Below are 17,358 nucleotides of genomic sequence, written 5' to 3'. Positions count from 1 at the left end.
CAATTGCTTCATGTGATATGGGAGCATGAGTAGCATATGTAACAACACGCAGACACAGAGAACAGGCAACAGCTCTTTCTTATTCTCTGGCTGTTTGTACAAGCTCATCAGGTGATACACACAGCAACTTAAATGGACTCTACAGTTCTTGTTCCAGATTCTGCTTATGATACATATGGAAGAAGAACAAATGCAGTGTTCTTTCTTCAGGTAAGAAGTCCTCTTGTACTTTCCAGGAAGTTGAGAAAAAACAGCAGATTTGAAGAGCTGCATACATCCTGATTTTCCAACAATAAGCAAGTGTACTCTAAATCATTTTGGACTACAAAAAACTAACTAATGTTTGTCAAATAATAAGCAGTGGAGAGTGTAAGAGAAGTTACTTATCCAGTTTCAGGCACAAGTCATGCCTTCTTTAAATCTGTCTTCAGATTTCAACTGCTTAAGGAATACGTTAGAAGTACTTATCTATTTAGCCACAGCAAACTTCAAATCTAGTCCTGACAGACTGGAAAAAAATACAGCCAAGATCAAAACAGATTTAAAAACCAATATTCACAAGTTCAAAGTTGTGATTTTTGCTCCTTAAAAAAGCAACACACAATTTCAATAATTTAATATATAAAGGTAACACAAGTTTATAGATGTCCTGGTTTCAGCTGGGATAGAGTGAACTGTCTTCCTAGTAGCTGGTACAGTGCTATGTTTTGAGTTCAGTATGTGAAGAATGTTGATAACACTGATGCTTTCAGTTGTTGCTCAGTAGTGTTTAGACTACAGTCAAGGATTTTTCAGTTTCTCATGCCCAGCCAGGGCACCTGACCCAAACTGGCCAACAGTGTATTCCATACCATGTGACATCCCATCTAGTTTAGGAACCAGGAAGGGGGGGGGGGCAGGGAATCACCGCTCGGGGACTGGCTGGGTGTCGGTCGGCGGGTGGTGAGCAATTGCCCTGCGCATCATTTGTACATTCCAATCCTTTCATTATTACTGTTGTCATTTTATTAGTGTTATCATTATCATTATTAGTTTCTTCTTTTCTGTTCTATTAAACCGTTCTTATCTCAACCCAGGAGTTTTACTTCTTTTCCTGATTTTCTCCCCCATCCCACTGGATGGAGGGGAGTGAGTGAGCAGCTGCGTGGTGCTTAGTTGCTGGCTGGGGTTAAACCACGACATAGACAAAACAATGTTTGAAAACTACTTTAAGAGTGACATCTTTAGCAAAAGATCTGCTTTTATATATTTGCCTTAAGCACTAGAATTTGTGACAAAAAACTACAATGTGAATCCAGATTTCCAGGCACCAGCCAAACATTTTAACCACAGTAACACTGTTTTTCTTGGTTGTGTTGAAAAGATGTCTGTAATATAAAGCACTAAAAAAGTAGTTCTACAGACATTTACTTCTGAAAGAAACAAGTCCTTGTTTGGCTTCACACAACTGGATTTATTTTCCCCTAACTTCTTTTAAAATCTCAGAAATAGTAAGATCTCACAGACTGACACAACCATTCCTAATAGTCTGTCATTGGCCAAGATAATAATACATGTAATTACAGAATGCTTGCCCAGCTACCTTTTTTTACACATATAAGCACTAACTGTAGTACTTCACTAAATACAGTATTTTTATTTTCTGCTTTTTGGTTGCAAATGAGAATGTAGTATAAAAAAGTATATTGTAAAATAAAGTGAAGCCTTCCATAAGGTTGCAACACTCATTTACAAGCATATATTCCCTATATGAATTATTATCCTCTTAATTATTATCAGTCATTTTAGCATGAGTTCCCAAAAAGAAACTACGCATTATTGAGTTGCTGTAACAATAACCAAATACATGGCTATAAATTACCTTGCAAAACACATATGCTTCCATCTGAATGTTTAGTCAATTAAAATTCTATCTTTACATAATACACTTGAAGAGCCTATTTAAAAATAAGATGTGAAGCAATTTTAGCTTGAACTGCCTCTCATTTCTCAGATTCAATTTTCAAACATTCAGACTGATGAACTGAGTAATCATTGAAAATTAGAGTATCACTGGAAAAGACCGAGATTCATGTTCTGGAGGTGTTAGGTTATTCATTTTTACACATCCAGCAGAAGCTATCTTTTTCATTTAGAAACAACAGGAGAAGAAGAACAGAGGAAAAAAAACTTCAGCACATGATTATCAGGACAAAGTTAGAACACTCTGATTACTCTCACCCCTAACTCCTCAAATACCATTGTTCTTAGCATGCCTCAAAAGAAAACCTTCTGTATTCTGTTGAAGTCAGGCACAGCTTCCCCCATGCAGTTCTTGATTTACTAGCAGTATGAGGAAGGAACCACCTTCCTCTTAATCTTTTGGTTACCCACCACGTCTAGAAGTCTTTGGCAAGTTTCTATATTTAAAGATTAGACATGCCAAAGACAGATTAGTACCATTCTCTTCAAAACCAGTCAGGCAAATATTTAGGTAGCTGAAGCACTGACTCCAAGAGCACTTCAGAATATTGTTAGCTTTACAATTATTTTTTCCTAGTTATCAATATAAAAGATTGTACATGTTAAACACTCTTTTTAAAAACCTTACACTGACAGAGTTGCTCTCTACCAAGATGTAAAAGTTCGCATCCAAAGTAAAATTGCTCTCTACCAAGACGTAAAAGTTCGCATCCAAAGTAAAATTAAGCGTGACAGTTAATATGTGATTTATTATATGATCATTAGTACTATTTTCAGGTTGTCTGGGAGAAGTACTACAGCAGAACTTCACTTCCTTTCACTAAGAAACAATGGTAAGAACCACCTCTCTAAGTAGACTCAATACTTTGTAATGAAGTCATTCTGGTTCAACTGAAAACTCCCTATAAATACTTCAGCACAGGAAAAATTAAAGTTGTACATAATTAGGGCTTCTAGTGTTGGACTTCAGTCAAAAGAAAACTCCTCTATCCATCTCTGTATTCAGCCTTACAAGGAAATGCTGCAATGAAGAATTTCTTCATACACACACACATCCTGTAGGCACTTTCAATACTTACCTTTAAGGCATCCAACTTATGCCATCAAATCTCACAGAACAGATAGAATAAACCCTAGATAATACTTAAATACAAATGCATAACCTTTTTACAAGGGATGTATTAGCCTTCTTAGAAATAATACAGTTTAGATAATTGTTTTGCTACCAACAAAACAAAAAACCCTACTCTTATTTCTCCTGCCTCATGATTTACAAGTAAAAGTGGGCTGTGTTTTGTTTTCTTTTTTTTTTAATTCCCATAGTGTTGTTCAAAAGAGGCAGCCACAAGTATCCTTAGGCAGTTATTTTCATACATTCCTATTCAGAAATTCATACCCAAACTTCACAGTTTCTATCATGCTGAAACGGACAACTCATGATTTGAAAAGATGTAGATTATAAAATATGTAGGATAGATGCTGTACCTTTAAATAAGTACAGATGAACTATGCAGCCATTTATAAGTTCACTGTGCAATCATTTTTGCTAATCATACACAAAACTGAAATAACTGGAGAAAAAAACACATTAAAGCAAATATTCATAAGACAATACAGAAGAAGAGTATTGCCAAGAGCAAAGCCACTAGCACTAGGAAGTGGCTAAAAGATTTATCAGTGTACTCAAAGTGAAATGCCAAAATTCAAAAGAAATTCATGGATTTCCACTAGGTGGTGGCCTAAGCGCACACAGCCATTGACATTTGCTGCTCCTACATCCATGCTCAGAAACAACGTTAAAAGCCTGTTCAATTACAAATCTTACTAATGCAGCAGAATCTAGGGAACTACTACTTGAAAACATATTAACACCTTCACCACGTTGTCTAAGTTAATTCAGACTCAAAACCACAGTACTATTCCTTACACTTCAAAATTAGTCAGCTACTAGGCACAAATCCCTCTATAACCACATGGATTTACAGCTTCAGTTCCACGCATAGTCAGACTATTTCCTACAGTCATGTTCAGATTTAAGTGGAGGAAAACAAGGCTGCAAGCATGCAGGCTCTTAAATTAACTGCCCATTCTTGCATTTTACTTATTCATCACTCCTGCAGTACCTGTCCAATCTTCTGCCCTCGCAGCTCCAGTCCAGCCAATTCTGCAATCCACAGTTATCTATAGTTTTGCTCAGGACCAGTTCCCATGCCTAACCAACCTGCCAGGCTTTCCCATCATTGCTACTTAATAAGGTCCCCAGCATAATTGAAAGCATTACCTTTAAAAGTCACATTACCTATCAATTAACCAATAGATAAATACAGCATTTTAGTCTCTTTTAATAACTTTCAATTGAGTACAGGTAATTAACATGGATGCCTCCAGAAACACATGCCAAAAGCACATGTACTATTGTAATCAGACAGTAAAAAGCTGGCTACCCATGTCTACAAACATTTCTCATTTTATTTCACTTGAAAGATTACAACATATCTAAATTTGGAAAGCGTCACTAGAACATCCCCATCTTCCTAATCATAATTTCTCCATGTTTTTTTCCCTAAAGAAATTGCTGAAGTTAAATAAAAAGCAGCACTACACATTACAGAGTAACAGCTCATTAATAACTACTTGCAACTACTCTAAAAGATGTACCTTTTTTACACTGAAATGCATTAAACAGACATAATAAACTATTTCTGTAATGTTGCATTTAAGTTACGATTTCTTTTCAGTCTAACAGTAAATCTCATCTCCACCTTCCAAGACGAGATACAAGTATTTCCCAGAGCTTTGGTGGAAGATGTGTAAAACAAACTGCTATATTGCCTGTAAGGGACCTGGTAAGCAGCTGCAGTATGCTGTAGTTCTAAAAAATTGTATTTCATACACCTAAAATGCCTAGGGCTTCAGACAAGTACTTGGATACCACTTACTTAAAACTATATGAACACATTCACATCAACACTGCTAGTGCACAGTTTATTCAGCAAGCAAAGACTGCTGAAACTCTTTCCCTCCCTCTCTCAAGATACCAAGCACTTTGTAAGCAGCTTAGAGAAAGTAACTTCAGTCTTACAGTAACGGTCTGAAGTCTTGCACAAAATACTACCTAAAACACATAGTACATACAAACATAGTACTACATACAGCTGCTAAAAGTTATTTTCTGCTCTATATGCATATAACCCCCCACCTTTTAATACAGTCCTGTAGTTCCAAACTCGGGGACAATGCCCTCCTATTTTTGCAAGCAGCAAATTTAAGAAAGCTAGGAAAAAAAATATAGGTACACAGAAGAAACGTTAACATGGAAGAGACTGACTTAAATGAGAAGCTAGGTAAAGGCATTATGAATATCAAATTTGAGTATTCAGAGGGATGCAATTTGCAGTGGCTAGATTCTTAGCATTAGGAGCTACCGAAGGTTTTGGGGTGGGGGGTTTGTTAGTATTTCTTCAGTGGTGGTGGGGTTTTGAGTTGTTTTTTTGTCGTTGTTGAGTTTTTGGCTCTGTGTGTTTTGTTGTGGTTTGTGGTTTTTTGATTTTAAACTAATAACTTGCATCTATCCAGGGTTATGAATCTCATCTATCAGTAAGAACAGACCAAAATATCACTTAGTCCAATTTGTGTAATTTTAAGAATGCAAATCACAATGAACAAGCATTGACAAGGACAGCACAGAGACCATGTCATGATGAGGAAAAATAAACACAAGTGAATGAAAAAGATGAGATGATGTGCTGCCAGTCTCCTTACCCATTGCTGCTGCTGTTGGAGCTCCCTGATGGTATTCTCAGCTTGCTCCAGTTTAGTAATGGCCTCATCACTCTGCTGTTTGATGGTGGCCAGCTCCCGTTTTATGAGGTAGTTTTCCTCAGCCTCCTGGGCCCTTGTCACTTGTCCCTTAGGACATAATTTATTTTTTTTTAAGCAGTTGAGGACAAATCCAAGAAAGACTGCCTTTATGATGCTTAGCTGCTTATTTCACCAGATTGGTTTTGCAAAGAGCACAGAGTACAATTGGTAGAAATTTTAGGACAAGGTAGTACTGAACAGCTGCTTTAGTACTTTATTACAAAGTTTAGCATCCGTTTAGCAAGCACAATTGCGTACTTGCATTCAATAAAATTCCTTTCATGCAATATTACTCAGTTGTACATGCACAGATTTAAGTTCGCAATATTCAATTTCAGTGTTAATACAGTGTCTTAGAATCCATTTGTCACAGGAATTTGTACCAAAATTTTACATTAGGTTAGGAAAATTATTATAACGTGCAGGTATTGGGTTTATATATTTTTAGTAAACAACATTAAACAAGTTTCTAGCAAGAGATTAGCTCTATATTTATTCCAAATCAGCAAAGCAGGGACAGAGTATAGCATGCAAATATGCATGCATTAAAGCAGTTTGGGGTTTTTTGAGAGTAGGAAGAGAGTCATACAGTAAAAGACTAAAAGACTATACCTGTATCAATCTATCTGCCAAGGAAGCACTTTCCTACAAAGGAAAAATTCAGATAGGAATAAGGAAAAGAAAAACCAAAAAACAAAGGAGTGATAATAGTGACAAAAAAGACAAGAGCTGAGAGAAAGAAAATGCCCAAATTCTACCCATTTTCTGTACAAACTCTTTTTGCGAAATTAACAACTCTTCATATAAATTAAGGTAACTCAGCCTGAAAGTCCCAGGAAGCAGCCTTTTCTGCAATAGATTTAACACAGTCCATCTTTGATACAAGAAGGCCTCAAAGCCAGATTTCCATAACACTTAAAATTCACCTACAGGAGACTGGGTATTTTTATCCCAATGGCTTGCTTCCCTAATTAACAAAAGTTACTGATACATTATCTGATACAAACTAGTAGACAGATGCAAGACATGGTCTATGGTCCATCCACAATACGAAAGGAAGGCATAATTTGAGCACAAAGGAAACTCCACTAAGCACTGAGGCATTCATTCATGCAGAACTAAAGCTTCCGAAAAGATGAAACAGGAAAGTTAAATGGTGCAAACTGACAGACACAAGTAGAAAATTTCAACTATGACAGCTAATATTTTGTTTTACTGAACTCTTGCAGTAACTCACTTGAGCAGTTCATAGATTCTTTCCTTGCCACAGTTTGGCAAGAAAGAAATTTTCATTTATGCACACTGACAAGCACTATATCCCCCCCCTCCCCAGCTGCACATTTAATTAATTTCTACTCTATCACCCTTGAAAGCAGTGCAATTTTTGCAGATGCTACAACAGATAACAGTTCTATTTGCAGACTATCTTTGCCCTTGGAACATTTATTAAAATTAAAAGTTCAAACTGGTTGATAAGAGCTATTACCTTAGCAGTTAAGGTAAGATGTTTGTCATTAAGGTACACTAAGGAAATCACAACTACATCATATAGGTTAGGATAAGAAAAAAATATTTTAAAAATAAGTTTACAACAGAAGAACTGAATGTGTTTGTTCACACTTCATGATCTGTTGTTCAGATGCTGTGATGATAATGATCTTCAGAAATTCTTAATAATAGGTAATATTTTCCCATTTTGAAATGTTCTAATTCCAGCCAGAATGGGATACTCTGAAAGTGAATTCTGAAATTTTAAGTACAGAATTTGCAAAAGCAGTAGCATCTGGCAGTTCATCATGGACTTCCTAATTAAAAAAAAAAAAATAATCTGATTTCAAGCCTCTGCAAGTTAAGTATAAAACAGGGATATTTACTATTAATTTGCCAAGAGCATTGAAGTGATTCACTACAGCTTTAACTTCTTTAAAAAGTCTGCTCTTTTCAGTTAATTTTATCAGCACTTCAATATTAGAAACAAAGATGTTAATAAAATTGTATTTTTGTCACAACTTCCACAATATGTCCTCGTTATGTGCATTTTTCCAAGCTAAATTCAGAAATAAATTAATTAGAATTTGACGTAGATTTACTGTTTTTCCAAGAAACTGTAACGGATTTAACATCTGAAGTGTGACATCTTTCAACTATGTCACTCTAAATCGAATCTTTACCATTTTCTTCCCTGTGAAACACAACTGTTTGCAACTTACAAGAGCATTCAATTGCATTTATTGAAAGATAGTTGCCATTCATGGTTAAGATGGACAAGAATGTTCTCATTCTAGAGCAGACCAGCTCAGATGCAATCTGTCATAGGAAGCATGATACCAGAATATAGGAGAGGCCATTGGAGATCAATGCCTGCATGTTGGCAGCGTATCAACAACAGTTATCATGCATACTTTTAAAGTTATATCCAATTACAAAGAAGCCTAACAAAACTCTATTCCAGACTAAATCTGTCAGAAATAAGTCTTAAAAGATATCCTCCCCCTTGTATGCAAAATTGCTACAAAAATTCAAAACTACATAAAACAAATTAATGGCAGCAGACTTCCTGTACTGAATATGAATGCTGCAACAACGCCCCTCTACTGCTGTATTTGCTAGCAATGAAGTAATCTGCTTCCATCTCCATCTCTCTCTGGTCATTGGTAGGTCTGTCATTTTGCTCCTACATAAAAACACCCAGCAACTTCAGATTTTCAAAATTGAGGATCTCTCACAATAACCTCTTTTCCACCCAAGCAGTCCACTATTTCATGTAGTCTCCTGGACTTTGAGCAGATGCTTTTAATTCAGAAAGAAAACAGTACAACACAAGTTGGGTATGTCAAAATGTTTGATTTCATATTCTCTAAGAGCCAGACAACAACCTTAAACACTTACAAGCACTGACCCTAATTACTTTGTTATTGCCATGCTATTTGACTAAGCACTGTTAGTAAACACCATAGATTAGCAGGAAAAACAGTAAGCTATAATTCTGAGATTTCCACTTCATATAATAAAGTTGCCATCAATTTAAGTATAAATTAACACTGATTAAATCTAATCACCAACATACTTACTTTTTCTAATGTTTCAATGCGCTGTTTTAGGAGTCTATTTTCAGTTCGTAACCTCTGGAAGGTAAACAGTTCAGAATTGTATTTCTCAAGTTATGAATTGGAAGTCTGATAAAAGCCAAGCAAGCTAACAATGCTTTTATCTCATCACATCTATGAAAATCAATATAAATACAAAAATAATTAGTGACCCCTTTAACATCCTTTTATATGATGTACTAACTCAAAAGATGAGTTTAAACAGCTTGATACAGCGAAGATGAGAAGTCTTGTGTTATACGAAAGCATCTGTGTTGCATTAGATGAAAGCAGTTTGTCTGCAGGTGAACCACAGGGCTTAACCACACATGAGACTTGACAGCTTCCTCTTCATAAACAGAGCCGGACACAGTCTTCATGGTTAAGGGACATGAAAGTGCACTCCCTGCACTGTGGCAGGCTAATGAGATAGCTACAAGGTTTCCTTCCTTTTCCTCCCAATAATTTATGTTAAATTATATAATAAAGGGTATTTAATCTGTAAGGTTATACTGAGAATTATTTACCTCAGATGCCCCAGAAGTGAGAAAGAATCGTACCAAATTACATATTTTACCAGTGCATTTCCTGTAAATTTTAGCAGTCAGCATTCAGATGAAGGGATCCATATCCCTAAGAATAGAGCCGTGGATATCAGTTCAGTAATGTTTTACCCTGCCAGGCTGAGGCAGACTCAACACGCTGCTTTTTCCATCTCCCTAAAATAGCAGAGCTTCTTAGCAGAAGAGAGCAAGTCAGAAATGGTTTATATAAGGTCCCAAAGCAGGGCCTAGAAACAGACAGCTCTGGGTTGTTGGGTTTGGTTGGAGGGGTTTTTTGTTGGTTTGTTTTTGTTGGGGTGTTTGGGGTTTTTTTTTTTTGGGGGGGGGGGGAGCAAGGAAGGATTTGAAATAAGTTAAAATACTAGAATCTAAAGATACAGTTGTCTTTCAAATTATTTTATTCCGTCCTATTCTGCAGAGAGCTGTCATTTGAGTCCTGCAAATCTTCTGGTTTCGGATGCCATTACAGCAGGTCCTAATGCTGCTAACTGCCCAGCTGCCTGTTACAACAGCAGCAAACTGCCTAAAAAAGCTTGGAACACATTCATGCTCCCAGGTGCATATCAGTGAATTTTTCTGATGAACTGATGCCTTAGAAACTGATATTGAAAGGCAAAATTACTAGTAGTGGACAGGAAGAAGGAAGGCTGGACCTCACTCCCTCTACTAAGCTTTATATACTACACTTGCCCATCATTTCTCCCACTGCCTTTTTTCATGGAACTGGCTAAAAACATGACACAAGGAAGCAAATCCAGATCAAACACCATGCTGTGAAAAACAATGTGAAAAAGGAAAAAAAGCAGCAAAAGCCTATTTATGTCACAAAAGCAAAAAGATGCAGTGATTAAGTACATACAGGAAGTAGGTCAGTTATTAAAAGAGAAAGAAACTGCACTTGCAGGGTGGTTTTTTCCACATTATGTATCAATTGCAGAAGCTCCAGAAGAAAGAGTGACTGCAGACAGAAGAATCTTGGGTCCAGTGCATCAGAAAAATCTAGACCTCAAAAATCAATGATAAACCACTGAAGAGCATTCGGATAAATTCTACCTTAACATGTGTCTTACAAACCTCATGTGGGACACCTACATCTAAACCAGCATATTTGGCTACATATACAGATCAAATACGTAACTCCACATCTAGGAATTAAACTGATACATAAATTTTTTGAGGCTCTCTTACTTTAATTTCAACTTGTTCTTCCATTTCTTTCGTCTTTATTGTAGTGTATTCCTTTTCCAACCTAAAAATTAGAAATAGTAAGTTATGATTACAAAAATTGCAGATAACTTACTTGTTGGTGTAGTACTTAAACAACAGTAGAACAGAGATACAGATTATTGATATTTCCTCGAAGTGGCCACTTGAAATGCACACCTGTATATATTTAGACTGGACATTAGATTTAAACACAAAGAATTCTATAGATATGAACAGACTCTGAACCAGCACTTCTGAAGTGCAGGTGCTTGCTTGTATATATTTACAGTGGTAATGATTTGGAGCTACTCCATAATAACCACTGAATGTAATTATACAATAATCAATTCAATAGATTCAGCCAAAATAAAACAGAATTTGGAAAGCCTGGAAGACAGAAAGATGCAAAGAAATTTGAGACAAATATCTTAAACATATAAAAGAATTTTGGCCCCTCTCCAGCAAACACAAAATTGTCCCAACTGAAAACGGCAGCAACAAGAAGAAACAAGCTCAGATAAACAATGCCTCTACAGAAGGCAACCAAAGGAAGTTTAGACTCAGAATGGTAGGATTTTAAACTACATGCACTTATATTGGCTTTCAGAGAAAATGTTTTTCCTGAGAGCTTTATTACTACTTCTGTTTTAGAGAAGACTGGTCACTCTACAGCATTGACCATAGGCTGCTGACAGAAGGATTGGCAAATTCAACTTGAAAGACCCTACCACAATCAGCAGTGTAAGAACAGTGAATGTACAATACATTACAACCAACCGGGGAATCACCAAAGTTAACCCTGGAAAAGCACAATATGTGCAGCTTGGCTTATCAAACCATAATTTACCAAAGGCAAAAAGAGAAGACATGCAACAAACCCCAAATGAAAGTTATTTCAAAATTATCAATGGTATTACAAAGTTTCATCAATTTATATTTTAAACAGCACTAATCTTGACCATACATGCACTCTGTAGCACTGTGAATACTTTTCCAGCTCCTGAGAACTAGTCTTAAGAGTTTAGGCCAGATCATAAAGTTTAACCTCCTTTCCCTACTTCACCCTGAAAAAACCAAACAATCCCCTCCTCTCCCCCCCCCAAAACCACACATACCCCCAAACACTATTTTTTCTATTCAGATCCTGTTTACTGAAGTGCTGTAATTCCCCATAACTTGCAGCTTTCCTCAAAAGCTTTTTAGGTTATTTTTGTAAATAAGATACAGCTTTATTATATTTAAGAAAAATAGCAAACACTAGAAGAATTTTCTTGCAGACAGAACTTCAGTTTTAACTGTTTATAGTATAAAACACCAAAAAAATTAAAAATGGAAAATTCAAAATTAAATACTGATTAACTAGTTTTAAAGATAAACAAACAGTAGCTCTTAGCAACAGTACAATCTATTTTCTCAAAATGTTATACCTACTTTTTCATCTTTTTTGCATTGTATTTGACTTGGTAAGATGCTTGGATTAATTTGTCTGGACCACTGTCAAACTGATGTGGAATGACCTTTTGAAAGTGCTAAAAGCAGAGCACAAGATTACATATAATTAATAGCTGCAAGGAAATACACATACACGCACATTACACATTTCAGACATCTCTTACACTTATTGTAGCCTTAATTTACCTGTAACATTCCTTCCATGTCAAGTTGCAGTAATTCTGCTTGGTTCATCTGAAGTACTGCTAAACCTACTCGAAATACTATTTCTAAACCCTAAAAACAGAAGTTAAGAAATATCCAACAATTATTCATGGCATTGTCAACGGTACAGACAGATTCTATTTACTAATGTAGGAAATCTCACCCAGTTTCCCAAACAAGCAAAAGGGCTACTGAAAATCTCCCAACAAATTGGTTCTGGGTTTCTTATTTTGTCCCAAGGACAAGTAGTCTGGCTATTTATCCTGATGCCACACACTCCCCTCAGAGAGACTAGTGCTGAGGTAAAAACTCTTGAGTGACAGTATTCTCTCTGCCAACTTTATCAAACATTTTAAATGTATCTAGTACAAAAAGCCGCAGGTACTTCTCAAAAAAGCCATTTTAATTTCAGACATGGTACAATCAGTTAAACTATTTAAACAGATACAAGGGAATGTCTTGCTCATGTACACTACATCTTGGACATTCTTGAGTGTAAGCTGAAAGGATCCACCTTTGACTTACTATTTCCTAGAAGATGATTGCAGAGAAAGAGCATAAATGGATCATAAACTTTGGTTTGTTACCAGTCACAACCACGCAAAGCTCTAATCCTAAATACAACTTGTGTGTCTCCGTGCCAGTGACACTGAATAATTCCATAAATTTCTTTGGCTACCGTTCATCATCTGGACAGTAAGAGATGCCAACACTCCCTCTTCTTGGTCTGCCTATCCCCATGGAGCTTTAACTTTGGCCTGAAAGCAGCATTACTTTCTACCCCAAACTTACTATAATACTGAGAAACTGATGTCCCTGTTTGTATGCAATGCTATTGCATTGCATCCAGAACTGACAGATTTGGTAGCTCTTCAACAGGCTTAGAGTACAAAGTTGCATACAGGATCTACATTCAAAGATTTAGTTGCTCTTCCTTGACAACCTACATAGACATCTTCCCCTACAAAATAATCTAATAAGTATAAGGACTAAAAAGCAAGACTATTTGAGATTTGCTCATCATAACAAAATTTATACCACTGCCTAAATAACTACTTTGAACAGCTACTCTTGAAATAGAACATCTGAGTATTGATTAGTTACCTCAGACATAAAGATATCAAATATTCTCGTTGCAATTGGTAGTGGAAAAGTTGTAAGGAATATAGTTAAAAACCATGACGAGGCATACATAGAAGTGTGGAAACTCTGAGACTGAAAGTGCACATAAAGCTCTGGAAGATGCTCCTGGAAAAGAAGAGGAAGAAAAAAATATACGTTAAGCTACTGCTGATAGTTTTAGCGTGCCCGTATTTTTGACAAATTTTGAATAAAAGAAGAAAAGAACTGATATTTAGTACAGACAGCAGCTTCATAACACAGGACTAGGAAAGATACTACTCATCATTATAAAGAACCATGCAACGTAAGTCCCAGTATAGAATGCCCTGCAGAACTTCTACCCCACAAAGCACAGGTTACAAAAACACTTGCCAAACTTAGTAGACATTTACAAGCTTGTGACTTCCTAAGTCATGTCTAGAGTGGGCTACAAAAAAGAGCTGGAAAGATGTAGGGTATGGCCAGAGACCTATATCTTATTTTGCTATGTAAGATCCTGCCCCTCATCATCATGGTAGGAACTGGATCACAAAACACAAACCTATTTGTCTCTATCAGCCTGACCAGGAAGAAAAACTGTTCTGTGTCCCAAATCTGAACACAATTTTAATTCCATGTATGAGGGTGTCTCCCAGCTTCCAGCTTTTAAAATAGCTATAAATTGACTATGAAAATACTGACTTTCGTAATCTTCAATTCAAACAGAATTAAACATTCATAGGCTTAAATGGTAGCAATACAAATCCTCATGCTTCAGTGTTTAAAGCCAGTCACTGTCTGCCAATGGTTAAAAAAACAGACCACACAGCCACATGCATTTACTTCTGAAGTTCTGAGACTAACTACCGTCAAGAGAACAGCCTACTAGCCAACAGACATGCCTGTTCTTGAACTGTAATTCCCAAGTCCTTATTAATAGTTACTGCATAGGAAGTTTGATAGATTTTGTATGTACCTGTATCATGCATTCAAACTGGTACATACAAAGGCCCAGTTCAGCCATGCTTGGTTTAAAGAGTTCTCGTAGTCTGTAATCTTGCATTAATTTAACAAACACACAGAATGCCTCTTCTTCTGGCATCTATATTAAAAATAAAAGAGCACAGTAAAAACTCTGGACAAATGTAAGGATATATCAGACTAAGTGCCTGGGAAGGTTTAGGGGGTTTTTTTGTATTTGTGCATGCAGTGGGTTTTTTGTGGTTTTGTTTTTCTGGTTTTTTTTCTGGTTGTTGTTTTGTACAATTACTACAATGAACTTTTGTATATATTGAATTCTATCAAGTGATTTAAAAACTGAAATGGAGGTCTGCAAGTTTCTTATAATATACCCTACATTGTCATAAAATAAAAGGCAGTAATACAAAGGCAGTTTCGAGATTATCAAATCAACTGTGAAATTCCATTTGAACTGAGGAGATTCAATATAACAGAATTGAAATGAGAAGTTTGTTAACAGTTGAAACAATATTCACCAAAATGGCTTGCAAGTCTGCAGTCCTACCTTAGCTCCGAGAAATAAATGTATTCTCCCACTCAAAGACAGTATCTTCTTGGCAAACAGAACCACAGAGAATAAATCTCATTTGATTCAAAGAGTAAACAGCTGCCCTTGACAATTCCATTGTAACAAAATGACGAAGGAAAACTATTATAAAAATTCGCAATAAACCACGACAATATATTATGCATTCAAGCAGGGATTTTAAAGGTTCACATATTTTTAGTATCATGTTTACCTGCATAAGCAGTAATCCAACTATAAAAGCGCTTCCTTGACAGTATCCAACTTCTCGATCCACCAAAGAATAAGCCTGGGAAATAAAGTTTTAAGACTCTCAACAATTAAAACCTCATTACCAATAAAAAGTAATCGTAGTTCATGCTGCTTTAGCTAATAACTTACTCTTCCTCTCCCAAATCCACTGAGGACAGACATTCTATTCAGAAGTTTTAGTCAGATATTCTAGTTGCTACCTGCTGCTACAAAGGGGTATGAACTCTGCTCTCTGATAGCCTACAAATCTAAAACTAAGGCATACCTAAAAAAATGCATACAGTTTTCAACTACAGGAATTTGCCAAAAGATAACAGAGACAGCTGGCATACAAACTGCACAACGTTACTACTTTTATAGGAGACAGACCAGACAAACAACAGTTCTTTTTCAGAAAAATTATGTGCTGCAGTTTTATTTACAAGTGGAGGAAATGCAGTGACAAGTCACTATGATTTGGAAATCTGCCAACTTCTCTGTTGAAACTATGGTGTATGGAGAAGTCTGTCTTTCAAAATTTAAGCTCTTTATACAATGAAGAAAAAAAATAATGCGAACTTAATTTTATGGTAGCATTCTCATTTTGTGCTTGGGCGCTGTTAAGAACTGCACGTTAGCTTGTACCTGCCATTTGCTGCTACCACTCGCAGGTTCACAAACACTTGAAAACTGAATGCTAGTTCTGATTTAGTGTTCTTGTCTTGGTCAACATTGTTTACTCCATGGCACACTGTATTCCATTATACTGTGAGCAGTTACCATGTGACTTTGTTTTAATGCAAACTTAGTAAGTTTTTTAAATCTCTTATAAAGTAAAACAATTAACTATAGGAATACCATATTTGAAAGCTATCTTTGAAATTGGAATGTAATTTGTTAAACTGTTCCAGTGTCAAGTAGAGTAAGTTTAAAAAACGTAAACACACGAAACTGATGCAAGTTCACTATATACAAGGCAAATTATTTTCCAAACTTTTGTGCACATTCTTGCTAATGTACATTCAAGGGCTAAAATACTGACTTACCTTCATTACGTTGAACAAGACCTCCTGTCCAAGGCTGTCTTTTTCTTTAAAAAAATCATGTTCAGGGTATGTTCTAGCAATGTCCCTTCTTATTAATTTCTCACAAGGAGATGTCATTTTCAAAAGCTCTGAATACTGATCCTTAATTGGCATGCTTTGAGCACTGCATAGGAGTTGCCAAACAATTGCTCTGAAATGATGAGGTATCCCTTTTCGAACAAGCTCCTAAAGCACAAAAAGACACAAATTCATTTATATTTCCTGAAAATATAAATGTAAGCCTACAGAACAAAACACTTCAACATATTAAGTTCCTCATAACTTCAGAAGATGTTTACATCACGTCACAAACCAATCATACAAATTATAATGTGTAAACCTCAATTTTAGTGTAATAGATTGTTATCTAACAAAAGTAAGGAGACACTGAATCATTTTTAGTGGCTCAATTAGCTAATGAAAGTAGTCCCCTATTCATAGTAAGCTACTTGAAAAACTGAATTTTCGAGTAATTTTAAACAAGAGCTCCCATTAGCCAGAATTTAATACAGTTATTTTTATATTTCACAAATGATGACTGAAGATAACACCCTTTATATTTGCAGTGATTGAGATATAAGAAATCACCAGTTAAAAATTATTTCCAAGACAGGTGAACGATAAAAAGTGAAACTAACTGTAGCACAGCCAACTGCAACAGAAAAATTGCACAGTACTACTATCAGAAGTCATTTGACAAACTTGACAAGCTGTGTCTAATTTCTCTGGTGTGCCAGTATTTCCAAGTTCTTTTAAGAAAGTATTCAAATGTAGTTTCAGACACTGGACCAAGAAAACATTAAGTTTACATCTACTGAATTAACTAAATTTACTTCATCTTCCCTGAAAAAAAAACAAAAAAACCACCACCAACAACAAAAAAACAACAAAAAACAACCCCCCAAAAAACCCACCAGCTAGGTAATATACAATTCAAACCTTAGATCAGTAGATCTATGGTTCTGATACATGGCTTTTCAGAAAGCACAAGCAGAAAGTAGTCTTGTTGCTTGATCTGAAAACTGAGAAAAAAAGTGTGATTCAGCAGTTTACAGACTTAG

The 17,358-nt window shown here is 36.0% G+C and overlaps 1 protein-coding gene across 5 annotated transcripts in view; it reads right to left on the bottom strand.

Annotated features, from left to right (window-relative positions):
• EVI5 (ecotropic viral integration site 5) overlaps positions 1 to 17,358 on the bottom strand; it is an 87,783-nt gene that overhangs the window by 50,467 nt on the left and 19,958 nt on the right. For 2 of the 5 annotated variants that reach the window (XM_075039002.1, XM_075039003.1), the window contains exons 4-13: positions 16,259 to 16,483; positions 15,196 to 15,270; positions 14,412 to 14,537; positions 13,439 to 13,582; positions 12,317 to 12,406; positions 12,110 to 12,207; positions 10,661 to 10,721; positions 8,895 to 8,948; positions 6,436 to 6,468; positions 5,725 to 5,871 (exon numbers count right to left, since the gene is read on the bottom strand). In XM_075039002.1, coding sequence (XP_074895103.1) covers positions 5,725 to 5,871; positions 6,436 to 6,468; positions 8,895 to 8,948; positions 10,661 to 10,721; positions 12,110 to 12,207; positions 12,317 to 12,406; positions 13,439 to 13,582; positions 14,412 to 14,537; positions 15,196 to 15,270; positions 16,259 to 16,483 — 1,053 coding nt within the window. Of the gene's footprint in view, positions 1 to 5,724; positions 5,872 to 6,435; positions 6,469 to 8,894; positions 8,949 to 10,660; positions 10,722 to 12,109; positions 12,208 to 12,316; positions 12,407 to 13,438; positions 13,583 to 14,411; positions 14,538 to 15,195; positions 15,271 to 16,258; positions 16,484 to 17,236; positions 17,259 to 17,358 lie in introns of those variants that run through there. The other 3 variants (XM_075039006.1, XM_075039004.1, XM_075039005.1) reach the window with 3 other exon arrangements.

The sequence above is a fragment of the Buteo buteo genome, chromosome 10, assembly GCF_964188355.1.
Source record: "Buteo buteo chromosome 10, bButBut1.hap1.1, whole genome shotgun sequence".
Classification (NCBI taxonomy): domain Eukaryota; kingdom Metazoa; phylum Chordata; class Aves; order Accipitriformes; family Accipitridae; genus Buteo; species Buteo buteo.
The sequence above is the reverse complement of the archived record's forward strand: the minus strand, read 5'-3'. Positions and strand labels throughout refer to the sequence as shown.